Source organism: Carassius carassius, chromosome 27 (assembly GCF_963082965.1).
Source record: "Carassius carassius chromosome 27, fCarCar2.1, whole genome shotgun sequence".
Taxonomy (NCBI): domain Eukaryota; kingdom Metazoa; phylum Chordata; class Actinopteri; order Cypriniformes; family Cyprinidae; genus Carassius; species Carassius carassius.
The window spans coordinates 14,340,700-14,368,461 of NC_081781.1; the positions used below are offsets into that span (position 1 = coordinate 14,340,700).

Sequence of the window (27,762 nt, forward strand, 5' to 3'; positions counted from 1 at the left end):
AAAACCATTCAATCATGTTCCAAATCCTGTAAATCATTATCATTTTTCAATGCTTGTTGGGTAAATCTCACAATTTTTTATTTGTTTTAATGTAGCCTAGTTATTTTTTTACTTGGCATCCCATAGGGACATTCACTTTTGTGCACAGATGCTTTATGATCAACAGCTCCCAAAAAGACAGGTTTTTTTTTTAAGTAGCCATTTATTTATTTTATTGCCACTGCCACTTATACAAATATGAGTTAATCTACACTAATGGTTTGTCAAAAAAGGTGATTAAACCTTCAAATTAACAAAATTTAAATAAGGATTTACATACTTTGGAATTACACTGTTTTGTGTTTTCTATTGTTAAACATTAACATTAAGGTCTCTCAAGCGTTTTATTACCTTTTTGTAATAAAAACATAAGATAAGATTGTGATGTGAAGTCACATGCGTTTACACATTATGGGATGAGCACATGTGGGAATACTTCATATACAAAATAAGAGACGCATTAGTGCCTAATTTGCAAACAATTGTATAATATAGAAATAAACTAAACTGCATACATTCAAAGTTTAGATAAACTATTTATTTTATTTAATCCATTTATTATTAAACATTAAAACAACTTAAGCTCAATGGATATGCCAGTCTGAAATATGCCAAAAAGTTTCTATTTCGTCTTCAACCTGTTAACCACATGGGACAGCGTAACTGGTGGCAGTATTCCTTGACTAACATGACACTGGACTTTAAACCATGACAGCCTCCAGATTCTCATTTGGGCCATGGGTCTGTGGATCAACTGCTATTTTCAGCCACAATGACCTTGCGGTTTAGGCAAAATGAGAAAGGTAAATATTAGCTTGAGAAATTTTTAGCATAAAGCTCCAGGGCAAATGCACTGATATGGAGCCAATTTGGAAGTTGGGTAACTAAGATACTAAAGCGGTCTCATCAATAAAGAATGCTGATAGATATAAGAAACAATGCAAATAACCCACACATGATACAATATATTTGAGGCTTGATGTGTATTATAATAAGCCTATAGTATTAGTATAGTATTAAAGCAGTGTAAATTGTTTTAACCTGCTGGATTGCCCTGCATGATTGTTCCAGGCACCCCAGTGAAATCAAATGCCTTTCTTTGGTCATCCATATGGGACAGCGTAGATGTGTAAACTTACAGTAAACCATTGACAGGTTAACCAGACACCTAACCTACTTAAAATAGGAGGAGACTTACAACCTGTGTCTTTGAACCTACGATAGTGGTCACATGACAAAAATACAACACTGGAGACCGAAAAAAGGCCATGGCTTTGTTCAGTGCAAATACAGTCAATAAACAGATTTTGACATGCATTAACATATTGTAAAGGCCTGTAAGGTTGCAAGCAAGTTTCCTGAATTTTGAAAATCCAACAGGGAATCATTATAGTTACCTAATCTCCACAAAAGGCGACTGATGTCCTGGTTAATGATTAACCCATCTGTCAAATTTACTGTGTACAATGGAACAGTGAAAAAGCACTCCAGTCTCTGCCTTCCACAAGAGAAAGCAACTGAATTACGAACAAGAAACATGCCAACCATTCACAGCTTCAACAACAGGTGAGAGAGACGAACTATTTGTGTTTTCATGCACATTTGTGTGCCCACTAATCCAATCTGAAACTATCTGCTGTGTAAATTGATTGTTTAAATGCTGCCATTGGAGGATTTTCTCTGATATAAGGCTATATTTAAATGTTTGAATGATATGCAACATTATTCATGTTATAAATAATGAAATGTTTATATATAGCTATAAATGTATTATTGTATTATGGTGAAGTGCACGTTCTGAGACTGCAGGTTAACTGTGTTATAGTATTGTGGGGCAATAAAAGGCACCACACAGAAACTAAAAATATTATGACATCAGACAGTTTAGTCATGTCAGTTCACTTTATTCAATTCTAAACTGAACTCAGAGTCTTACAATTCTCAAATACTTTCACACAGGATCATTTTCACAATGTTGTGCTTTTTTTTTAAAGACATAGGATGATGTATAAGATAACAACTGCAGGAAATCAATCTATAATAAGATGCAAACATAGTTATTTTCATATCAAAGGCAAATGTTAGTTCAGTACTGACATATTTCAAAGGCTGATTAACTTTAAGGCTGTCTGATGTTGCGTTGTCTGGCGTGAGTAAAACACACAGGTGTGTCGGACAGCTAGATTTCGATTTCATACATGCTCTTCCAGACTTAGTCAGCCTATACAGACTACTCATTGATAAAAAAAAGTGTAATAAATTTTGTAACAAAAGTTTGAGATGAATAAATGTTGATGATACTGTAATGATGATGTTTTAATTCACCTTGCACATATAATGATGATGACCTTATAAGTCCTGGATTGTGATTTGAAGTCTCTAAGTTCAACAGAATGGTTGAACACAAAATCCACAGTACTGCATTTTAATAACTGCATCTCTCACCTGTGAAGGTCCTCTCTTTTCTCAAAGATAAGGAGTCAAGGCCAGCCACACAATCCTCACGTGAACAAAAGAGAGGTGAATACACACATTCCCACACACATCATGTACTGGCCTCCAAAAGTCTGACGACTACTAGAAAATTCTTATATTGTGTATTTTATTTTATTATTTATAATTAAATGCAGCATTTTCGATTAGAAATGTCTATTTCAGTAAGATACTACAATGCTACAAAATCAAACATTATCCTAGAAATAAATGACACATGCAACAGAACAATATTTGTAAATTATATAAAATTTCATTTATTGCTTTTTTTTATAGTGTTACTCTAAGAATTTAGAAAAGTGAATATTAATCAAGATAAATAATCTTAATTTCATGCTTGCAGGATTTACCTAAAATGTGGTTGCCAGCAGGCAACAGGGACAATCACTGCCCTGTCTGTTTACAGATTGCCATCTATCCTGTAGAGACCAACTGTGGGCATCTATTCTGTGGTGTGTATCAACCTACTTAAAACACACATCAATGCAAAAATAAATAAATAAATAAAACATTTATAAAAAGAGCATTTGCATTAAACAGTATCTAATTTCAGTGTTTTAGTGTTAATCATCATGCTGGTTTACTTTAGCTGAAGGTGCTTTAGACTAATGTAACTGCGTACTGTGAGAGAGCAGATGGTGGTGGCCATTTACACTCCAAGCACTGAACACTTACCCAGTCATGTGACTCTACAGTGTTGTATATGGAGTTTAATATTATACTGTTGCCATAGTTACGATAGCCGAGCCTCTCACTTGACCCAGATCACGTGAATATACACTCAGAGAGGGAATGTTTGTAGATTTAGGATAATAATTCTTGCACAACAGGCTTTAAATCAGCACATTAAAGATAATACAAGCAACAAAAATAATATGTGCTGCATGTCTCTTTCCGGTTTGATTACTTGTTCAATATTTATTATTATTATTCCTTCTAGTCACATCAACTCTACTAAATAAATAAAAAGTAGTGAACCCAACCAGCTCCTTTATGTTAAATACCTGCTATTGAGAAAAAAAAATTAATTGAATATGATGTACCAGATTTAACTGGATCAAAACATAAATAGCAACAAACCATATTTTTGTGTGGTTTTGACGTTGATGTGAATGGTGGAATCCAAATGACATTTCTGAATCACTGAAGCCAATGCATTTCAGTGGAAAAGCACATTTATTTTGATCTATATGATAAAAATAGTTTAGAATGACCTATTGAAAATAACAACACATTTCTGGCACATGGTAAAGGAGAGGCCCACACTTATCTGTCTTCTGTCTCTTTGCCTCTCTAGCACCATGTCTGATATCTTACTGGAAACATTGCTCCTGGTTAGATGCCATCAGCTGTCCTTTGTGCAGACAGATGGTAAGAGATTTCTTAGCTGATACACGCTTTTTGAATAAAAATAAATGCATTTTATTTTATATTTTAGTTCTGAATAAAAAAAAATGTTTCTTTCTTTCTCCTAAATCTTACTTACCCTAAATGTTTAAATGGTAGTGAATGACATTTTTGTGCAAATCGATTAAGCTGCTCACCTGTTTTCAACATTAACAATAATAATTCATGTTTCTTAAGGAACCAAATCAGCATATTAGAATGATTTCTCAAGGATTGTGAGAAAAAAAGACTGGAGTAATGGCTGCTGAATGTAGCTTTGCCATAACAGGAGTAAATTACAGTATAAAGGATTTTACAATAGAAAACAGCTATTTTAAATTGTATTAATATTTCACAATGACTGTTTTTACTGTATATGTGTGTTTGTGTGTGTATATACAGAAAAAGTAAAGCTCTCATTTTATTTGTCTTTTATTCTTTCTTTATTCTCAGGTAAATAAGATGTGCCATCTCTTCAGAGAGACCAGAACTGACTGTAAAGAGACAGAAGTGCTCAAACATGTCAGAGACTATAACAAGCGATACTCCGGAGCACCAAGACAGGTACAAACACTTGCTTAAAGTTGGTCTAAAGCAATAGTGTGTCTTTTTTATATGCCATGTCAAACAGAAAACATATCTGTTTTTTGGGATACAATGCGATTGTAGCTACTGTAATACTCCCAAAACCAGGTGACGACTGACTTGAAAAACTACATTATATAACCATTCTTTGTGTTGATAAAAACTTGTGCCACTCCCAATAAATTTGTACAGTTACCATTGTTACTTCTCAGCAGAGAGTTTGTCAATTTATTTGCTCTGGACTATATCACATCACCACACCTATTTTAGTTCCTGATGCCACAAAGGTTATGAAACCTCAGGCCTGGAAGGACATAGTTTCCTACAGTTGGAAGACACCCATGGACATGTTTTTATTGTTCAGATATGCAGCACACACTGATATCTGCATGTTAGGTCATATGCTACAGTATGATTGTCATCTTTTCCTTTTTTAGGTAAAGGATTACCTGTGTGATACACCCCTGTTCCTGCTCTTTCTGGGGCGATGGCTGGGAAACATGGGCGGCCTGGTGTGTCTGTTTCTCTTGAGGGTGGCAGTCTGTGGATTTGGCGCTGCCATGTCTTTGGCCTCCCCAACAGAGACTCTTCCTGGACCACTGACCAGTGTGCTGAGCACACTGGATGATTTTGTAGTGGTCTTCCTTCTTGTCATTTGCATTATCAACATCAACCACAGTTGGGGCAGCAGAGGACAAGAACACACTCCGTCACACAGGGTGTGCTGACTGACACATTGTAGAGGACAGTGATGGTGTGCTTACTAGCATGTTGAAATTACACCAATCAACCTTGTTGGCAAAGGTTAACAGTGTTATGGCCTGCTGCACTTTGATCTTATTGAACATGGATTTTCAATGATGGTGTCTAGAATGGACATACAGCACTAAATGAGATGAGTAGAGTTCTTATGTTTTAAAAACAGAAATTAAAGGTGTTTTATTAAAGACAGATTGTATATAATAAATGAAAAGCGGTATTGTAAATAATGTATGCAAGTTTCCAATAAAAAAAAAAAAAAAAAAAAAAATTATATATATATATAATATATATATATATACACACACACACATTTAATCGTTTTTTAATGGTGTCTGAATACTTGATTCTAGCTGCGCATTTTCCCTTACACACACAAACACACACACACCAAACATTTTATTATCAGGAATTTATTAAATGCTTTGAATTTAATGCTTTGAAGTGTGTTTGCAGTGTTTCATCAAAAACTTGTAGTTGAATACAATTTCAGGAATGTATATTTTGCTTTTTTAAATAAATGGTGATAATGCAATTTATGTAGCACGTTAATTTAGTGTTTCAGAAACAAAACTTTTCTCAGTGCAAAGTTAATTTCTGGAATGTATATTTTGGATTTTTAAATGGAAAATAGGTCATAATCAGCCATTAAATTGGAATTATATTTCAAAAATGCTCAAAGATGTATATGTTGAGGCATCAGTTTCCAGCAGGACTCTACATTTTAGGTCTACTTGAATACAAACTAAGTCTGTCTGATCTCAAAAAGTCAGTCGAAAGAACATCCACATTTTTAAAAAAAAGAATCTTAAAGCAGTAGTTCACCCAAAAATTAACATTTCCTATCATTCACTCACCCTTGTGTCATTTCAAATAATATTAACAATGTTGATAACCAAAATATTTTGGTTCCCATTGACTTTCATTGTATGGACCAAAAATACAATGTTAAGTCAATAGGAACCAAAACTGTTTGACTATCAACATTCTTCAAAATACTGTATTTCTGGTTCAGCAGAAGAAAGATGCATACAGGTTTAAAATGTAAATTGTCACAATTTTATGGGTGAACTATCCCTTTAAGTTGTCTAGTTAGCCTATTTGTTTAGTTGTCTATCACAACTGTACAGTAGCATATCTCTAGGAGCTCTGACACCAGACTGCAGCATTACGGAACATGCTAAGCCACGGTGAGGCCTCAAGTGATCCTCTGAGGTGCTGAGGGGCCCAAGCCCACTGCCAGCCCAGCACGGCCCGCTCTGGATGGGGCATCATAGCCAGGTGACGGCCATCTGCTGTGCAGATGCCTGCAATACCTTGCGCAGAACCGTTGGGGTTCATGGGATAGATTTCAGTCGGGGTTCCCGAATCATCCACATAACGCAGAGGAGCCAAAGAGGCACCGATCAGCTTCTTCTGAGCCTCAGGAGAACGAAACTGCATCAGACCTGTAGAACAAAAGAGAGTTTTTAAAGTCTGTGTGAACCAGAAATTGCTGCCAACTTTATTTCAGTGTTGTGACATATTTTCCAACTGAAACAGAATATTGAATAGAGGGCGGGGTTTAATTTTAGCCTTTATCTTCTCCGTCTCTCACTAACAGTTGGTGAAGTTTGCCAAGCTGTTAAACTGACGTCAACAGGTGAAGGAATGCCATTCCAGAGCGAAGAAAATGTTCAGATTTTGATTAAAGATTACCATTAAAAACACATTTTATTCAGTGGATAAACTTTCAGCAAACTTTTCAAAGTAAATAAAGTCCATTTTGATTTCATTTCATGAGGAGGTTTGATTTCAAAAATCCCTCAATAGGAACAACAAAGAAATCTAACTATAAGCCGTAATGAAGCCTCTACCTAACAATCCACCTGACAAACATACAGTGCATCCGTTGTGCGATTTAAAAATTAAATAAATAAATCTTTTAACAAAAATTCTAGCAGTTCAATTTTGATTAAAAAAAAATTATATATATATAAAACCATTTGAACTTAAAATTATTTATACAGTGGTGTCCAAATTTAAAAGAACAAGGCATATTAAAAGGTTTCAGTTGTTTTTGTTGAACTGGCCATTACAATATAAATGAAAATGAATGAAATATCTATAAAGTCATCATTATTCAATTCAAGTTTATTTGTACAGACCTTTTCAAGATACAAATCGTTGCAAAGCATCTGTACAATATATGTTTCTACAATATATTTAGTAGTAGCTTATCAGTGGTGACTATGTCAGTAATGTACATATGGCTGAAATGTACGGAAAAATCAATTAAAGATGAAATCAAACAGACTAAGAACAGCATTAACAGCAATTATTATATTATGTCATCATTATGCTCTATGAACCATAGAATAAAGCCATCATAAGGAGATTTAGGTCATTTTTTTCTTACAAAAAAACAAGCTAGGCCTATTTCACTGTCAATGTCACACAATCATGTTCCTTCACAGAAGAAGCCAAATTACTTGTGTAATCATTTTCAGGTGTGATCGTGTTTAAACTGATGGTGAGGCAAGAGTCTTAGGACACAGCTTGTGAATCTTTTGGAAGTACAAAGCCTATGATGTACAGAGCACATGTTGCTCTTTGAACATGGCTAAGGTGAAGAAGGAGCTAATGAGTGAGCAACAGGTTCAAATAAAGTCCCATTTTGATGCTGGCTGGAGTTACTGCCACATAGCCAAGGACGTGAGATGCAGTCCAAGCACTTTAAAGTACACTTTATACCACCATGATGCCACCAATTCACACCAGAACTGAAAGGGGGGAGTAAAAAAAAAGAAACTTTCAGACAGAAAAGTGAAGCATCTCTAAATTCTCAATCTTAAGGACCGAAGAAAGACCTCATGAGGACTGCCTAACAAAATCAACACCTCATGACTAACGGTGCAACAGTGTGTTCAAGAACTGTGCACTGGAAACTGGGAGGAGGAGGACTTGTTTGCAGAATAGAAGTAAAAAGCCATTACTGAAAGAGAAAAATAGAGTGATATGCTTGAATTTGCAAAAGAACACAAGAAATGGACAAAGGAAGATTGGCATAAAGTGTTGTGGAGTGATGAGTCCAAGTTTGACCAGTGCAAGCGAAGAGCGTATGTTCGACAGAGGGAGGGGAAGAGATAAAAAAAAAAAAAAAAAAAACAGTTAAACATGGAGGGGTTAGTATTATGGTGTGGGGTGCCATTTCAGCCTCAGGAACAGGTGACTGAGTGAACATTGATGGCATCATGGAGAAGAAACTATACCAAAATATTCTGGTGAGGCACAGAGTACCTTCTAGGAGTCGTCTTATTGGGATTGGATTTATTTTTCCTAGAGGAAAATGACTAAACATTCTTCTAACTATTGCCGGAACTACCTGCAATGGCCCCCTCAAATCCAGACCTCAACCCCGTCGAGCAAATTTGAGTTGAGTTGGAAAATAAACTGGACAAAGCTTTTATACATTCAATGGAAAGCCTTTGGCTAGAGTTGCAGAAGGCACGAGATAACGTTAGTGTTGAAATTCTCAGGAAATATATTGACACTGCCAGATCGATGTAATTGCTGCAAAAGGTGGACATACCAAATATTAAAGTTAAAAGGGGATAAAAACAGTATGACTCAATTCATCTGATATTTGTTGTGCTCAGAGCAACCATCTGCATGTTTCATGAACATTATTTTTGGAGGCCAAAAAACTAACAAAAAGCTAATATTTTTAGACCTGTCAGGTGTTCTAATAATTTTGGTCACTACTGTATTTATAATGAAAATAATTATTAAAAAGTCTAATAATTTATAATGAAAGAAAATATGATTACAAAGTATATATATTTGTAAACTATTTAAATTTTTTTTTTTTTACTTATTTTTTTAGTGGTCTCATACTTTTGGAACTCACTTGCAACAGCAGTAAATGCAATTGTCAAGTATAGTGTTACAATGAACATATTTCTAACCTTCTCCATGTGCGACCCAAACGCCCAGAGCAGATCCCTCCATTCCCTCAAGCATGATGGCTGGAGAGGGCAGGATACCTACACTCACAAACCTCGATTCGAACCGACCAGACTTATTATGGGTCAGAGTAACATCAGAACCTACGATAAAAATGTACAAAAAAATATGTAATTTATTAAAATAAAAGAAGGGACAAGGTAAACTCTTGAGGCTGTTGTAGGTATTTACATATGGCGAAACTAAAATGTTTCTCTCTCACCTCCATCCTCTCTTTCACCCACCCAGCCAAGCAAAGCCATGAGCTGACACCCATTACACACTCCTAGACTCAGCGTGTCATCACGATTGCGGAAGCGCTCAAACTCCTCACGAGCCTTGGGGTTAAAGGTCACTGTGGCAGCCCACCCTGATGAATAAGAATAAGTCAAAGCTTTTGATCATCAGCTGGAGAACAAGTGCTAAGATGCAGACATTTTCAGTAGGCAGAGTGGCAAGAGTTAATGCTTGTTATCATTATGGAGCAAAACTAACATACAGTTCAGCAGTGATATGTAAGATTGCTGCAACATGCAATAGTGTGATTTTCACCTTTAGCTGAGCCCAGCACATCTGCATAGCTAAAACCACCCACAAACACCACAGCTCGAAAGGGGTCAAGGGTCATGGAGCCTGAGCACAGGTCCTGCATCGTGACATCCCACACCTACAGATCATACAAGAAAAAAAGTCAAATGTCAAAATAATTCAACTCAGCCTTGTTAGCAGTTAAAATGAAAAAGTTTAAAAGCAAACAAGCAGCATATGTGATATTGGTGAACAAACATCGTCCCTAAATTATTTTAATAAAAAATGACTAACTACAAACTCACACACATATACATTTAAAAACACAAATCTTGAATCTTTCTTTGTGTAGGTGTATCTTTACCTCGAATCCAGCCATGAACAGAGAAGCAGACATCTCCCTGTCTCCGTTACTGCCTTCCTCTCTCACAACAGCTGCACAAGGTTTCCCTGATGCTGAAACACAAGTCAAATATTTTAACATACAGGTCAAGTATGAATATGGGAAAGATTCAAGATTGTAAAATGGGTTCATGGTCTCACAGAGCTCTTTAATGATGGGTGTTTGGGAGGGGTCAAAGGTGAGCTTGAGGTACTGCTGTTTGCGAGAAGCAAGCCCTTCTTCTTCCTCTTGGACACACAGTGGATTAGCCTGCAGTCGCTCCAGCTGAAAACTAGTGCTTTCCCATATGGCCCGAAGTGTGGGTAGACGCTCATTCAGCACTTCCTGTCCACACACACTCACTTTGACCTACAAGACAATATGGAGAAGAAATCAGCAGTTTTTAAATGCTTTCTCTGCAATCACTGAGCTCCAATAATATTCCACTGAGCTCCATTAATCCATGCATATGCTTTTAGGTGACTCCGCTCACCCTGGCATCGGGTCCAAAACCTGATGTTCTGCCAATTCTGTGACAGAGGAGACCAGCATGTGTGTATCTCTGACAGACAGTCGATGCGTTTCTCTCACACACCTCCAAAACCAGACCTAGCTCCTCTGAAAAAAGAGCCTCCATCACTGAAAGAGAGGAATGAGGAGATACATGAGTAAATATCTATAGCTATGTTTCCATTGAAGCTGCAAATGTAATCTTGCGAAAAATCCTAATAATCTAACACCCCCCACCCCACATACTAATTTGCCACACTCTTATGAACAGGCGTGCAACAGTTAGCGGAAGCTAGAGATTATATTTTATAAGAATTTAATTAAGAATATTTTTCTTGCACAAATGAATCGCTTCGCTTCAGAGGGCTTTTATTAAACCACTAGAGCTGTGTGGAATATTCCTATTCACTGCCATTCTAAACTTTGAAAGAGCCAGGACATTTTTAATATAACTTTAATTGTATTCGCCTGAAAGAAGAAAATACATTTACTGTACACCTAAGATGGCTTGAGTCTGAGTAAATCATGGGGTATCTTTCATATTTCCTTAATAAAGATAATGAAACGTCTTCCCTTGCATAAAAAAAAATAAAAATTATAAAAAAATTCACACAAATAAGGATGTGCACAGTTAAGTGACTAGTAGACTAGTAAAACACTGATTTACATAAAAACGAACTAAAAATATGAATACGCTAATAGCACAAATAATATCAAAATACTTTTTTTCGGAAACAGTGCATAAACCTCAAATCAGTTTACACATTTTATGTGAAAAAAACCCCCGTCCAAAATGAACATGTGGTAATTTTCTATGCAGACTGTAACGAAAAGCAGATGGAAACTGGCTTATGATGGCTGACACAAGTAGCTTTAATGAAAAAGTTTTTTATTTTTTTTATTTTACTAACCATCAATGCCTTCTAAAGGCATGTCAACATCTATCCCACGATTCCCTGCAAAGGCCATCTCCAGTAGACAGGAAATGAGCCCTCCATCACTGACATCATGTCCTGCAGTCAGTAGTCGATCTGCAATATAAAATTAAAATCAACAGATTGTATAGGGATAAAATGCTGTTGTGCTTTTAGAATTGACAGAGTTGGCCCTATTTGAGAAAGAGCAAAAACTGTTCCTAGATCAGTTTATGGATAAAGTAAAAAAAATTATATATATAATAATAGCACATACTGACCCTGAATCAATGCTTGTGTGGTGTTGAAGCAAGCAGAGAGTTTTTCTGGCTGATCCAGATCTGGACTGCTGTCTCCAAGTTGCCCATAACACTGAGCTAGAGCAGAGCCGCCCAGCCTGTATTTACCTGAGCTCACTGGCACATACAGAAGCACACCTGAGAAAGGAAGAGAGTGCATTAGAGATGAACACACTAGTATGGACTAGCAGAAATATAAGACTGATATGAGAGGTTAAAAGTGGTAAAGATATTGGATCAATATTTGCCATCAGGGTCGTCCAGGTCAGGGGTCACAGTAGCTGTGATATCAGGACACACAGCATACACAGAGATAACCAGCGAGCCTAAAAACACAAGTAGAGCAGTTTGTAGTCCGACATAAAATGCATGCAGGAAATGTCTCATTTAGTCTACAATAAAAAAATCACATGAAACTAGGTATGTGTAAGGGCAAGTGTCTAGTTGAATACTAGTGAACCCAACTGAAGTAAAACAGCTGTGATACATTTATATCAGGATTCTCCAATGAATAGTGTGTTCAAAAGAACAGCATTTATTTTGATTTTTTAAATACATTTACTGCAAATTTTATCAATTTAACTCAGTAGTATTAATTTATTAATAAAAATGTATCTTACTAACCTCAAGCTTTTAAACAATAGCATATAAAACATGTGACGTGACCAACTTTCATTTTTTATGTGTTAGAAGAATCGACTATTTTCCATCCCTACTTTAGATATGCTTAACACTGGTACCTGGGGCCTTGACAGTTTCTCCACTGACACGTGCAGCCATGCTGAGTGAATCTTTTCCCCCATCCACAGCCACTCCCAGCTGACCCATCACTATACACATGGCCTGACACGCCTCCCACAGGCACGCTCCCTCTCCTGGCAGCTTAGCAGCCCACATCCAGTTACCGCTGCATTTTACATCCTGAGAAGATATGCACAGGTATCCTTGGGTGACAAGTATATGTTTTTCTTCCCCCCAGTTTTAATGCACCAGTCACTTAATTTTTCACTCAAAAATTTTAATTCTCTCATTAAGTACTCATGTCGTTCCAAACCTGCAAGAACTTAGTCTTTGGAAAACATAATTTTGATGAAACCCGAGAGCTTTCAGACCCTGCATAGACAGCAATGGTACTAACATGTTAAAGGCCCAGGAAGGTAGTAAGCGCATCGTTAAAATAGTCCATGTGCCATTAGTGGTTCATCCGTATTTTTATGAATCCTCAAAAATACTTTTTGCACCAAGAAAACAAAAATAATGACTTTTTTCAACAATTTCTTCTCTTCCGTTTCATGCAGTGGTACTGTTGTGAATGCACATCAGAGACTGACATGTTGAATACATTTTTTTTTCATCAAAAATATGTTTGTGTTCTGAAGATGAATGAAGATCTTCCGGGTTTGAAACGAATAGTTAATGACAGAATTTGAATTTTTTGGATGAACCATACCTTTAACATGTTCAAAAATGCAAAGGCTTCTTCACCTTGAGAGCAGACACTCTTGCAAACACCAGGTTAGTGAGAGCTTCTCCCACAGCCATACGAGCCCCAGCTGCTGGTGACACCAGCCCTTTGATTGGCTGCTCGCCTATCGCCGTGGCTGCTCCCTGGAGGCTGAACGGAGACAGGGCAACAACAGCTACATCAGCCAGTGGAGTGTGAAGAGGACCCACACACTGCTGCTGCGCAACCAGACCAGTCACAGATCGATCAACCTGGAACAGAGGGTTTTGCGTAAAATGGATTTCATTTAATTTTTTAGATGTAATGCAAAAGTCATATATTATAATGCATGTGCTAAGCAGTGAGTATTGTACCTTGTTGGTGAGGTAGCGCTTACTGGCCACTGCAGGCAGCCGGAGAACTCTCTCCAGAGCTGGAAGAACAGAAAGACCCACAGGGAGAGAGAGAGGCTGCAGAGACACAGCCATTCGCTCCAATACAAACTCCTAAAACGATATGTAGACCTGATTGAGTGGAAAGCAATATAAAAGTAAATCCAAAAAGCGTAATTTGATCACTTAAATTTGGGAGACTAGACACTGCAGTACAAAAACCAGCCAAGAGAGGGTGCACTGTACCACAATTTCTAACTTCTTTGTCAATTTCTTAATGAAGTCTTGAGCAGATTTAGGCCATGTCTGGTAAAGTTTAAACCTTTTGTGGCATTTTTCCCAAGACCCAATCCAGCTCCAGATCCACAGGGCTCCGGCCAGTATCAAGCTCATTGGTCTGTTTACACAGGTCATCCACCAACACAATCTAAAGAGCAATACATGTACATAAGCATGTGTCAAGAAGTGGCCCAAAAAACATCTTTAGCTAAAAAAAGGTAGTTTGACTCACCTTGCCATCACCAGTTATCTTGCCCACAAACTCGACAGGACATTTCTCCCTCTGACACACCCTCTCGAGGAAGCTCCGGTCAGAGGGGTGGAGCAACAGAGCATTACTTTCCTGATACTCCGCCCCCCACAGCTCCAAAACACTGAGGGTGGGGTCACCTCTCTGAGTATTTAGGTAAAATATGTATATGAAATATTTTGACATGAAAATGAAGATACAGACATTTTATTAAAGACTTTATCTCACCTTAAACTTGCTAGTATAGATAATGGCACCAGCAGGCTCACTCAGCTCCTTTAACACATTACCTACACAAATAACAAGATGTTTTTATACATTATAACACATGTGTTGTTGAGTAGGTAAATAAAAAAAAAAAAATTATTTCACCCGTACCATTACCCCCAGCACCCTGGTCATGAATGCTGCAGATGGGGTTTCCTTCCTCTCGCTCCAGGCAGGCCCTAAGAGCCCGGTTCATCTTTTGCTCCATTTCAGCATCTCCTCTTTGGACTGCGCCAAGATCCCTGGCACTGGAGTTATCACCTTGAACCTACAATGATACATACATACATACATGTACACATTACGTTCATTGCACAGTCTATGAAAAATTATGCAACACCTAGACATGCTCTGTAAACACATAAATCCTTGAACTTTAGCAGCTTATAAATTAATTTAATTTGGAAATTTTTGTGTACCTGTACAGAAGAGGCAGCTCCCCCGCCAACACCGATCCTGTATACAGGACCTCCAATTTTCACCACCTCCATACCTGCCCGGGACAAGAGGAAAGAAATGGCAGAATGAATGAAGGGAAAAAAGCTGTTTGTACTGTAGATACTACCATGCAGTTTGTTGTCATTAAGTTTTTGTTTTTTTTAAGAAATTAATACTTTTATTCAACAAGGATGCATTAAATGAATCAAAAGTAGCGGTAAAGATAAATACTGTTTCTTTTCAACTTAAAATTGTATTATGGTTTCCACAAAATAGCAGTAACTGTTTTCAGCATTGATATTAAGAAATGACTCGAGCACCAAAATTAGCACATCAGAATGATTTTTGAAAGATCATGTGACAGTGAACACTTGAGTAATGGTGGCAGAAAATTCAGCTTCGCCACTACAGAAATAAATAAATAAATTTCTAAATGGAAATTCTGAAACTAATTATGGTGCATTAGGTGTATCCTTGTGTACCTGGTGAAGCCTGTTCTTTCTTCACATGCTGGTCCTCAATAGAGCCTAGCCCACCACTGAACATGATTGGCTTGATCCACTCCCGTCGTTCACCGTTAGCCAAACGCATCCCAAAGGAACGAGCAAAGCCTTAATGGGAAAGAAAAGAAAAAAATAAACAACTGTAAATACAAGCTAATAACTGCAAATAACCAGATGACAACTGTCATGTTATATTTCACCTGCTAGAACTGGCTCCCCAAACTTATTTCCGTAGTCAGAGGCTCCATCACTGGCCTCTATGGCCACCTGGAGTGGAGGAGCAAAGCTGGATGGGTACTCCCATCCTTCCTCCTCCCACGGGAGCACAAACCCTGAGAAGAGAAAAGACCCAGATATGGGAATGTTTGCTTTGAAACAAAATATGGCAAAGAATGAACTGAGCTGAGTTTTAGGGTTTACCTGGGATATGCAGGTTGCCGAAGCAGTACCCAGCAGTGCCTGCGATCACATGACCACCTTTTCCAGCACTCTGCACATCTCTGATCCGTCCACCAGTACCTGTGGTGGCTCCGCTGAATGGAGCAACACCTGCGAATAATAAACAGCATTTTATGACTCAAATATAAACTTTATTATTGTTGTAATTGTCAACAAAAAATAAAAATAAAGAAATCATAAAATATTATATTGCACAAAATTAAATGAATTTATGTGACAGAAATATTTTCAAAAACAAAAGCACTAAATTAAGAAAACTTTATTAAAGTTATTTTAAGAAATTAAAATAAACTGAAAATATACAAATGAAAGAAAATTCTAGATATAAAAATACTGAAAGTTATATAATTATTACTATTATTAAAGCATAGCACTGTTTGATGCATTATATTATTGAAATATTAGCAAAAATATTTGAATGCTTAATTGCTGCAATTAATATTTTGCTTATTAACCATGCTGTCAGTAATAACTTAATAACAATAATTTTAATTCTCATTTAAATTAATTTAGGTTGGCCTCTACACATTTGTAAATAAGCAATCAGGTTAAACGTATTTAGGCTCAGACCAGTGGGGAAGTTGTGCGTCTCTGCAGTGAAGATGATGTGTCGGGTAGCATGCCGGGTTTTATATGGACAGGCCTGCGCAGGGTTTGTGGGATACATACACTCCATCTCCATGCCTTTAATGCCACTACAAACACACAAAAACCACATATTTAGAAATTCTGCCCAAGCACTGTTTAAATGGGTTGACTTTCACAGTGAAGCATCCAGTGTTGGGGGTAATGCATTACAAGTAACGCGAGTTACGTAATCAGATTACTTTTTTCAAGTAACTAGAAAAGTAACGCATTACTTTTTAATTTACAAGAAAATATCTGAGTTACTTTTTCAAAAAAGTAACGCCAGTTACTTTGTATTCCCATTTTTTGACTGACAAGCCTCCTGTTCCCATATTGGGAGAAATCGGAAGTATGGAAGCGTTGTGTGCGCTGTGTGAACATGTTACTGTAGTTCTAGACTAAATGTGAATGTGCATTAATTCATCCCACTCACAAAAAAACAAAAAACAAAACAGATTTAGTATTCATCAAAATTAATCAAAACAGTGAAATGCAAACTCAGAATATGACGCAAACCTGCAATAACTAAATATAATAAATAACACAAATGTATCTATTCCCATTTTATTAACAGTGTCTTTGCTGCTGACCTTTAATGATCCAGTTCAACCATACTCATAATTAAAAAATGACTTTAGATAAACTAACAATTGTGCTTCATTGTTTTTTTTTTTATTGCTGAAGAGTGTTGAACCTTCTTCTCCTGTGTTCTACTGTACAGAAGTGAATTTACTTTTCCTTCAGCCTGAGGTTTATTTATTACACTTTCTGGTGTGAAAGGGCTTTTACATTTGCTATAAATAGAACTTCTTATATTAAAAACAATCAAGCCCTGCTCATATTTAAAAAGTAACGTGAAAGTAACGCAAAAGTAATGTAACATTACTTTCCATAAAAAGTAACTAAGTAACGTATTTAGTTACTTTTTTAGGGAGTAACGCAATATTGTAAGGCATTACTTTTAAAAGTAACTTTCCCCAACACTGGAAGCATCTAACCTGCTGTTGTCACAGAATTTGATGACATTGTTCTGGTTGCTATGGTGCTGAGTGCCCATAATAAGACTAAAGAGAGTCTCTTCCTGCGCTTCTCCATCAATGATCATTCGCCCTCGGAAGAACCAGTGGCGGCTGTGCTCACTGCAGGACAGAGAGAGAGCATGAGATTGTCATTGTCCATGTTTATTGCAGATTAAAGACTTCCTTTGGTGTTTATTCTCTGGAGAGCACGCACCTGTTGGACTGAGCCAGATCAAAGCATTCTACACTGGTGGGATTCCTTCTCACCCTCTGGAAGAGTGCAGTGTAGTAGTCCAGATCCCAAGAGTCAAACGCCAACCCTGCTCATACATGCAGAAAAAGAGACAGACAGACAGAAATAAGCCATTTTCTGTGAACGTGTGAGACTTCCAGTTCATTAGCCACAGAAGGGAAATAATGAAAAGAATACCAAAGTGCAGTAAATGGCTAAACTGTTTACACTACAAACTAGTTAGTTCATTATTAAGATAATACATTAAAACAATATAAGACAAGACACCAGTTTGCAATATCAAACAGTAAAACAAGCCGTTTTGTAAAGCTAAAAAAAGGCTGGAAGTGAATGACACCAGAAGCCAGTCCCATACAATTCACAAATGGTTGCGCCTGCTCTTAAGGGAAATATAAGGTAGATAGGAACATTATTACAAGTCATAAAATTTCTGTAAGTGCATAAAAATGTTCTTAATGCATTTAATATTGTACTGGAAACTGTTACTTTTGATACTACAATGATGATGTTAACATTGATTGATAATAATAGCATGAACAAATTAATTGTTAAAAAAAAGTGCTATTGTAAGCGACACATACAAATCTGTACTGCTTCTTTGGATAATTGAAGTAAAACTGCAGTTAAAACTATCAAAACAGAGAGATATTCCATGAACTTTTGTTCAAACGTTTGACGATGGTGAGAGTAATACAGTAAAAACTGTAACACTGTGAAATATCACTGCAATTTAAAAGATGTCTCTATTTGAATATATCTTGAAATATAATTTCTTTCAGCGATGGTAAATCTGAACGATCAGAATCCATTACTCCAGTCTTCAGTGTCACATGATCAGTGTTTGGAATAACGGCGTTTAAAAGAACGGCGTTAGGTAACGACATTATTTTTTCAGTAACGGGGTAATCTAATTAATTACTTTTCTCGTCGTTACAACGCCGTTAACGTTACTGAACGTTAAATGCGGTGCGTTACTATGCATTGATTTAATATGCAATCCGAACGCACCCCTGGCTCACACAGCGAGTGAGCAGGTGGGTTAATAACGAGGTAAGCGATTATGATTGGCTAAGGCAGAGTCATATGTTTCATGGTAGCCAATCAGAGCCAGTGTTTTTACACACACGCACCAGCGGTGCCAAACACACACAGTCACACACACGCAACAGCTACAGAGAGATTCGCAGCAGCAGCAGAAATGGTGAGTCAGGAGCAATCCGATGAAAAGTTGGCATTTTCAAGGTGGAGATATAAGCACTACTTTAAATTCATTGTAGTCAAAGGCAAGAACGTGCATGTAATGTGTGACACACGCATCTACAAAGCTAGTGGCCAAAAACACTTTTCTTATAAAGAGTGCAGGATAAAACTCTTGCTGTCTATTGACGTGCAATAAATCTCGAAAGTTATGTACGAACACCTGTCTGTTCTACTTATTTCTCAATTCTTTGACATATAGCAACTTTTTTTTTTTTTTTTTTTTACAGTAACGCAAATAGTTACTTTCCCTGGTAACGAGTTACTTTTATTATAGAGTAATTCAGTTACTAACTCAGTTACTTTTTGGAACAAGTAGTGAGTAACTATAACTAATTACTTTTTTAAAGTAATGTTCCCAACACTGCACATGATCCTTTAGAAATCATTCTAATATGCTGATTTGGTGCTAAAGAAACATTTCTTCTTATTATTAATGTTGAAAACAGAAAACAGCTGCTTAACAGAATGTTCAAAAGAACAGCACATATTTTATTATTTTATAATGTTAACATCATTAATGCCATTTTTGATCAATTTAATTTGGCCTTGACTCCTTGCTGAATACAAATATTTATTTCTTTACAAAAAATGTAACTTACTGACACCAAACTTTTAAACAGTAGAGTACAACATCAAAGAACAAAACCTGGTCAGACTTAGTAAAAAGGCCAATTCTATGTAGAAAAACTATTCTGACCCCTTCTTAAAACAGAAATAGGCCTACATTAACATTTTAAAGGACTGTTCAGGATGTCACATGCTTGTAGTCCTTCTTTAATCTGAGATGTAGGCAATGAGCTTTGGTGTGACGAACCTGCATACAGTCTTTCAAACAGTCATTCATTCTTTCCTTTCACACACCGCGTGATCTAATCAAATAGGCCCCTCTTATCTCGTGACATCTACTCTTCCTCTAATCATGTTAAGCCTCATGTGACCTTAAAATACTGCATCATTATTTGTAGAAGAGTTGCCAATCTCATCACTGAATACTGCCTACACACAGTTCTTAAAGTAGTTGATTAAATCATTTTTCAAATATTAGTCTCTTTAGTCTTTAAGAATAATGTCATTTTAATGTAATTCATGTGATACTGCAACTGGTTTTATATCCTTGTATTTGTAATATAATGTTAAAATCATAAGACGACATCATCAGATGGTTATACTAGTACTTAACAGATTTAACAGATGGGAAATTTTCCCATATTTTTCATCTTCTGTTATTTTGCCAATGGGATGATGTGGATAGTGTCTTAAAGACTAACTATAGGCTGATAAATCTGTCTCTCACTAGGTAAAACCATGGTACTCCAAAGTAATGTTGTTACGGTCCCAAAATTTCAGGATTCGGTACCGATACCAGTGAAAATCCACGGTTCTCTTTACCAATTTCGGTACCAAAGCAAAACACAAAAACATGCCAATTAATTATTTTTTTTTTTTAACTATACTTCTATTTAAACCAAACTGTGTACATATTTAATTTTAAAGGGCTTTTGAATTTTAAAGTCAAGAATAACAACTAAGTTGGCTTAAAAAAAAAAAAAAAAAAAAGCCCAGAACTGTTTTTCTCACGAGTTTAAAGTTTAAAGCATTCAATTCACACGGACAGACTGTCACACAGAGAACACATGATCATGCTGGATACACATAAACACTTTACAAGATCTCACAGCTGGATTTGACTAAGTTTGCAAGGTTTGTGAAATTAAATGTTCATTAGTCATTCAAAGATTTGTTTAAATTATATAAATGCACATTTGCTTAATGCTGATGTCAAACGAGAAAGTATTATAATGTTTGCCTTTCTATTACTAATAGGCCTAATATAAAAGCAATTGTTATAATACTTTCTGTAAACATTAATTCCTTTGTTTAACCATTCTATCTGATTATTAGACAGACTTCTATCCATATTAGACAGAACTGTTAACGGCGACGACGAACGAGAGAGAGCGTGAGCACTGTGTGCGCTCAGGTGTGCCATCAAAATAAAAGTCCCGCCTCGAACACATTGACCAAGCAGAAAAACGTATCTGCCGATGCCGATATTTGATAAATGTCAAATATCGGCCTAGGCGATATATCGGTCGACCACTAAGAAATACAGTGATATAAAAACACCCGCGTTGTTTTTCGACTTTGACTCATACAGTGCTCATTTTTTTTCAACAAAGTCAAGGCCTTTTGGAAAATCTATCTGTGGCTGTCAGTTTTGATATTGTGGCGGGCGCCACAAATAAATAAATGTATGGGAAACACAATAAAACTAACTTGCTAGAACTCTTTCATTTTATCTGAGTGTCTGTCTTTAAAGTATTTTGTTAGTTTGGTGTTTTTCCTCCTTTTGATGTTGTCACATCTCAGTGCTTTTATGAAGAGAGCGCATCTATGCACCTTTCGGATAGTGCATCAAGAACCGGGTTGACCGGGTACTCTGTACCACCGGTACTTAAAAAAAACTTGGTACCAAAACATTTTTTTTTTGTACCGACCTGTTATTGAAGTACCAGGTCTTTTGACAACACTACTCCAAGCTAAATATTCTCAGTATCAAGGTTTTTTGTTTTGTTTTTTTCTTAAGAGGAAATGTGGTTTAGTCTACAAAAACATTTCTTACCAAGTTCATCATTGGCCTTCTCTAAGGCAGCACGACCTTTTCCTAGAATGTCCACCTCAAATACTTCCTGTGGCCGAATATCAACAGCAAAAGACGTGATTGGCTGGGAATAAATGCATTCGGTCATACTGTCATACAAGCAGCAAATCAGTCTCTCCATCTCTCCCTCCTCCAATACACCATTATGTCCTTCCTGGGGCTAGATGAAAGAGAGAGTTTTTAATCAAAATGGGTGGAAAAAAAATCTTACTGACATGTAAAGCTATTTAAAGCTGTTCTGCTGACCTTGATCAAATGCCGGCGGGAGAGCTCCACTCTTGTCACCCGACTCAGGCCTGCGCTTCGGCAGATGGACACTGCATTGGTGGACCAAGCAGTGGAGAAGTTCAACCTACAAAGGTCAAGATATAATTGAAACAAGTGAGTGAGTATTAATAAAGATCACAATACCTTACCATCATGATAAGACAGTGGTAGGTAAATGTTACCTGGGTCCAATCTCCACCAGTCTTGCCCCATCCTCTGGCTTTAAAGTAGGCTTCTCAGACAGACTGACAGAATAAAGAGGACTGAACAACCAGCACAAAATATCTTTATGCTCCACACTCAAAGAGTCAGACCCTGGGAGAGAAAGAGATGATGAAAACAAAGATGAAGAAATACACTAATCTATGAGAACAACACTTGAACAAAACTGAGCCACATGATGACACTGTTGCTTTCCTTAGATCTGCTTTATGGCTGAATTTAATGTGTCATAATTGATCAACTCTAAAACCATGACAGTTATTGAACTAAACTTTATCAACACTAAACTAGTTTAAGCTGAAATAGATTAGCTTTAAAAGCGAGTTGAATAATGTCTAGTCTTTTTAGAGCTGCTTTACAGCTATAACTGTATTCATTTCACTACTGAAGAACTTTGCAGCATTTAGACTGTTATTTTTCTTTTATTATGGCTTTGAAACAATATGTATTGTGAAATGCAATGCAAATAAATGTGATTTAAACTTTTTGCTATTTCTAAACAATATTCTCTCACCGTCCAGCTCTACATTGTAGCAAAGCTCTGATGTTATCGTGACATCTGGATACAGTTGTGCGATTCTTCGTATAAGCCGACCCTTCCCAGTCTCCTCTCTTCTGTAGAGCTGCACGACAGGCATGATCCTGAAAGAAAAACAGAAAAAGACTATTAATAACTAGTGCTGAATACTATTTTCACAATGTATACTGGGGCATAATAGGGAAAGCATTTCCCGACTTACCTTAAATTTATCAGCAGTTAATAATAATAATAATAAGAAGAAGAAGAAGAAGAAGAAAAATCTCTGCTTAGTCAATTCATTTCAAAGAGAAATGTTTTAGCCTACTAGTAATAATTGGCTTTTATGTCGAATAAGGGATGAACTAAGTCAGGGGTCAAACAAATAATTTGTGGGTTGCATCACAAGGCAGACAATCACCTCAGCCTAGTCAGAGGTCACATATTCAGTTAAAAGTATAATGTTAATGGGTTAGACTGAAAGGTCAACTTAATTTAAATGGCACGAATAAATGAATAATACAACGACAAACACTCTTAAAAGTATGCACTGTAAACAATAAGAAATCATATACTAATAAGTACCAACTGAACATTGAGAAGTTTGTCGAGAAGTAACTAACAGCCTGCGAGTAGTTTACAAACTTTTCGGTGCATATTATATCACAGCCATTAACAATAAATACTGTAATGGTAATTTAGTAAAACCAATATGTTTATAACTTGTATCTGCTTCCAAATGACAGTTAAGTATCTTACTCAAGTGCTGCTCGAGTTGTCCTCTGGTAGACTCGTCAGATGTGTAATGAATGATGTTGACCACTGCAGACGCCACTCAGATCCACGTGCCTCAGTGGATTAAACACGAACCTTCCGCCACAAGGGCCCGCCCCTTTGCGCATGCGCACATATCTGTGCTTGATTAGATCGTAGAAATATCACTGTCTGCGTCACTATGTGCATAGTATCCATCCTAAGTTATATGTGGTATAAGTAATTTTCAATACTATTTAGGGCAGATAGGGTGGATTGTATGCACATTGGGACGCAGGAACTGACTCTCATCTGAATGGAAACAGTAAATGGAGATACAATTGAGGGCCAATCATATGAAAGATTAATTTAGACGACTTCAAATGAAAGTTCAGGACTATATGAGGGTGGGTAGTTGGCCACTGGCACGTCACTGACACCTTTGTCATCTAAGTATACACCTATGGTATACACTAACGTTATATGAATCTTTGAGAATACTTTATAACAGCCAAATTTGTTTTTGGACGGTCTAATATGGAATATATTATTCATTGTAACAGTGAATTTTCAAATTTGTTACATTAATATCACTCATGTTTAGAGCGCCAAAGATTTAACATAAAAATATTTCATACTGCATAAAACATTTTAGTTTTCAAATCATCCAGCCAGTCATCGTCATCGTTCTTGAGTTTAGACGGCCAATCAGAATGTTTCTTGTATACACTCCTCTGTCAGAGGTCGAACATGATGGCGGCGTGCACAAGGAGGACGAGAGAAATGATGGGCTTGCTACGAATTTCAAGGCATTTCCCTCAGAACCAACGTATGTTACTGTGCTTTATATTCCCCATTACCAAGTCCATATTAGATAGTACTAACAGAAAATACCACTAATGAAACGATCATTAAAACTCAAGTGAATAACTCTGCGGTAGTTTGAGTTTACAGCCAGTTGTAATGAATACGTTTACTATTACTGATACCTAACTTGATTTGTAAACGTGCATCGTATTAATTTTATTCCTAGGACTTCTGTCGACGTCTGTACCGAGGCACGCAGGAGCGTCAGATGGACCTCCAAAATTCACTCCTCCATCCAAACCAGTTATCATAGACAAAACACAGAAAGAAGCATCTCTGCGAAGGTATGTGTGTTGATCTTGAGTAAATGCATATGATTATACTTTAGTTTACACCTGACAGCTTCTTTAGGTATAAGAGGTTCATTAGAAAAGGTTAACTGGAACCTGCCATCAGCATAACATTTATAAATGACATGTAGTTTGCAACATTTGTAGATATGTGAATGATTAAGAATAATTTTACCAAGACTGTAACTGTTAAAGGAATAATGAAATAATTAATTTACTGTAGTCATTTTGAGATGTTTGCAAATAATATTTTTATTTCAAACTATGCAAACATTCACGTTGCCCAAGAGGTTGAAAATGCCATGAACCATTTAAAAGGTAGCCTGAATTTTTACATTTTTGACAAAGTTTGCATCACTGGATGTTACTGTCAGCCGTTTAATATTTCTGTCATAAACTGTTTATTAGTAGCATGTTTCATAATTCAGTTGCTTCACAAAATACATGTCTGATTAGGTTTTTGAGTCCAGAGTTCATCCCTCCTCGTCAGCGCACAAACCCTGTGAAATTTTTAGCAGAACGGAAAGACATGATACAGAGACGGAAAGTTCTCAACATTCCGGAGTTTTATGTTGGTAAGAAATACTGATGATTGTAATACACTACACTGCAAGACTCCTCCGTTTTATGGTGATTTGTGATTGAAAAATATCCCTTGCTGTTCCCCCTTAAATATTCTCTGTATTGTTTCATGTAGGCAGTATTTTAGCAGTGACCATGACTGATGCTCATGCGAATAAGAACTTGAATCACTTTGTTGGAATCTGCATTCAGCGCTCTGGAAAAGGATTGGGTGCTACTTTTATACTCAGGAATGTTGTTGATGGCCAAGGTAAAAAAAACCAAAAAAAAAACCTTGTAACGCTTCATTTTACTTTGTTTTAGTTTCGTTGCATTATATGTTCTGTAGTGCTGCAACAATTAATAAATAAATAAAAAAAATGCTAGAGTAAAAAGTGTCTTTTAATACAATTATTAAAATACATAATTGACAGATTAATTGATTATCAACATAATCCGCAATTGCAACCCTACTGCTCTGATTTGTACTGTTTTCACTTTAGTCATAGTATCCACTATGCATGGTATCTAATGCTTTATGACTTTTGTTGCCATTTTGTTATCAAATGCACAGTAATAAATTTTCATTCACTGTAGGAGTGGAGATATGCTTTGAATTGTACAATCCACGTATGCGTAAGATTGAAGTGTTGAAGCTGGAAAAGAGACTGGATGACAATCTCATGTACTTGAGAGATGCTCTTCCTGAGTACAGCTCGTTCGACTTTGACATGCAACCTATCCATTATGAAATAACAGGAGACGTTCCGGTCAATCCGGTAAGGATTTTTGTCATCTGTAACATTCAGTAATGATAAATTGTACACCTGTGGTGTTCAGCCACTTCATTTAAATCATTTCCTGTCTGTTTCTCTCTTTCTCTTGTAGTTAAAAGTAAAAATGAAGCCAAAGCCATGGTCTAAACGTTGGGAGCGCCCCAAGTTTAACATTAAGGGTATCCGCTTTGACCTATGTTTGACCCCGGAGATGATGGAGCATGCTCAGAAGTGGGCAGAACCGTGGAGGCCGTATGATATGCTGAAGGAGTATGACACATCCAGTCTAGAGGAGCAGATCTTCAAGGAGGTACAGGAAAATCTCAGAAAGTGAACAGTCTTTAGAAACCACTTCAAGCCTGGACAGAGACAATCCCTTCAAAGGGACATGAGGCTGAGGGGACCCCTTTAAAGATGCTGAAAAGATCTGACTTTGGTGAGACATGCTGATGTGGTTCTGGTTGTGGGGTTTGCCTCAAAATGGATTCTGGAAAAACATTTAGATGACTTCAGATACATGGGAACTTTTCATGTGTGTGTATTTTACATGCTTCTCACCAGCTCAACCACTTATCTTCAAATAACCATCCTCAATTAAAATAATATAATTTCTTTGCTGTTGTTTATCGTCTTATGTTTGTGCCATTAGTGTCTGCAAATGCAGTTGTGCAGGCGGTGAGACCGCTGCCTTGCAATTAGTCACTGTTAGCAATAGAGGGCAGCAGAGAACACTCCAAAAATGTAAATTGATATCTGAATAGCAAATTAAATATCCTACATAATAATAAATAAATTGATTGAAGTTATTTCATGTAGTCTAATTTTGCAATTGTTTACAGTCTGAAAATAAATTGGACTACTACATAAAGGAAAACATTTTTTTTAAGAGATCAATATTTTTATTCAGCAAGGATGCATTAAATTGATAAAGTGACAATAAAACCACATTTATAATGTTACATAAGATTTTGTATTCAAATAAATGCTGCTTTTAACCTTTTTTTGTTCATCAAAGAATCACAAAAAAATGTAATTTACATTTAGTCATTTGGCAGAAGCTTTTATCTAAATGACTTACAAATGAGGACATTGGAAGCAATCAAAATCAACAAAAGAGTAATGATATGCAAGTGCTATGACAAGTCTCAGCTTAATTCAGTACATGTATTATTACATTACATATATTCAAATAAGAAACTTTTATAATATTTCTTAATATGAATGTTTTTACCATTTCTTTTCTTGCCTTTTTTAAATGTAAATAAATGGAGCCTTGGTAAAATATTAAAAAATCTTACTGACCCCAAGCTTTTGAATCATCTAAATGAAAAGTAGGAGGCAGTTCGGGTGTTTTATACATGGAATGGAATTCATGGAATAATATTAAGAAACTGAGGTCATAGATTATATAAACACAGCTCTTAATATGACCCAGTTACTTCTATGTATAGGTTAAAGACTATTAAAGAGAAACATGCATATTTATGTACTCTATGTTATAGGGTAAATTAATATTTATTTCCTCTTTAATATTCTATTAATATTCTAATGTACGTTCAATTCATATTCATAGTTTAATAGCTGAGTAAAACAATTTAAACCAGCATGAGAAGATGACTTTAGAGTGGTTCTGGACACTTTTCAACCCAAAGCTAACCTAACCAAACCAATGCTGGGACAGCAGCAGACGAATTTAAGATGGTTTAGCATGTTTTACAGTGGAGTGTTTATTTAATAATAATATATATAATATAATAATACAAAATCCGCAACGTCT

At 36.4% G+C, this 27,762-nt stretch overlaps 3 protein-coding genes across 3 annotated transcripts; 2 read left to right on the forward strand and 1 right to left on the reverse strand.

Annotated features, from left to right (window-relative positions):
* The first annotated feature begins 1,371 nt into the window (after window positions 1-1,371).
* Window positions 1,372-5,507, forward strand: LOC132107282 (E3 ubiquitin-protein ligase RNF170-like). Its single transcript, XM_059513515.1, has 6 exons — window positions 1,372-1,605; window positions 2,493-2,559; window positions 2,876-2,984; window positions 3,830-3,903; window positions 4,372-4,482; window positions 4,941-5,507. Exons 1-6 carry the CDS (start codon window positions 1,460-1,462, stop codon window positions 5,229-5,231), a joined length of 798 nt encoding a protein of 265 aa, XP_059369498.1. The 5' UTR covers window positions 1,372-1,459; the 3' UTR covers window positions 5,232-5,507.
* A 152-nt stretch (window positions 5,508-5,659) lies between these two features.
* Window positions 5,660-23,628, reverse strand: LOC132106846 (phosphoribosylformylglycinamidine synthase-like). Its single transcript, XM_059512885.1, has 29 exons — window positions 23,498-23,628; window positions 22,736-22,863; window positions 22,182-22,314; window positions 21,979-22,084; window positions 21,694-21,892; window positions 17,772-17,877; window positions 17,537-17,677; window positions 16,482-16,606; window positions 15,873-16,001; window positions 15,653-15,784; window positions 15,432-15,560; window positions 14,931-15,004; window positions 14,623-14,779; window positions 14,473-14,534; window positions 14,227-14,388; window positions 14,038-14,142; window positions 13,698-13,829; window positions 13,365-13,595; window positions 12,620-12,800; window positions 12,123-12,205; window positions 11,862-12,018; window positions 11,578-11,697; window positions 10,650-10,795; window positions 10,318-10,525; window positions 10,139-10,230; window positions 9,799-9,913; window positions 9,470-9,616; window positions 9,210-9,350; window positions 5,660-6,710 (listed from the first exon to the last, which is right to left on the reverse strand). Exons 2-29 carry the CDS (start codon window positions 22,857-22,859, stop codon window positions 6,403-6,405), a joined length of 3,945 nt encoding a protein of 1,314 aa, XP_059368868.1. The 5' UTR covers window positions 22,860-22,863; window positions 23,498-23,628; the 3' UTR covers window positions 5,660-6,402.
* A 533-nt stretch (window positions 23,629-24,161) lies between these two features.
* On the forward strand, window positions 24,162-26,595 carry LOC132107283 (large ribosomal subunit protein bL19m-like). Its single transcript, XM_059513516.1, has 6 exons — window positions 24,162-24,320; window positions 24,525-24,642; window positions 25,105-25,223; window positions 25,346-25,480; window positions 25,807-25,988; window positions 26,098-26,595. The coding sequence occupies exons 1-6, from the start codon at window positions 24,242-24,244 to the stop codon at window positions 26,317-26,319; spliced, it is 855 nt and encodes a 284-aa protein (XP_059369499.1). The 5' UTR covers window positions 24,162-24,241; the 3' UTR covers window positions 26,320-26,595.
* Window positions 26,596-27,762: the final 1,167 nt, after the last annotated feature.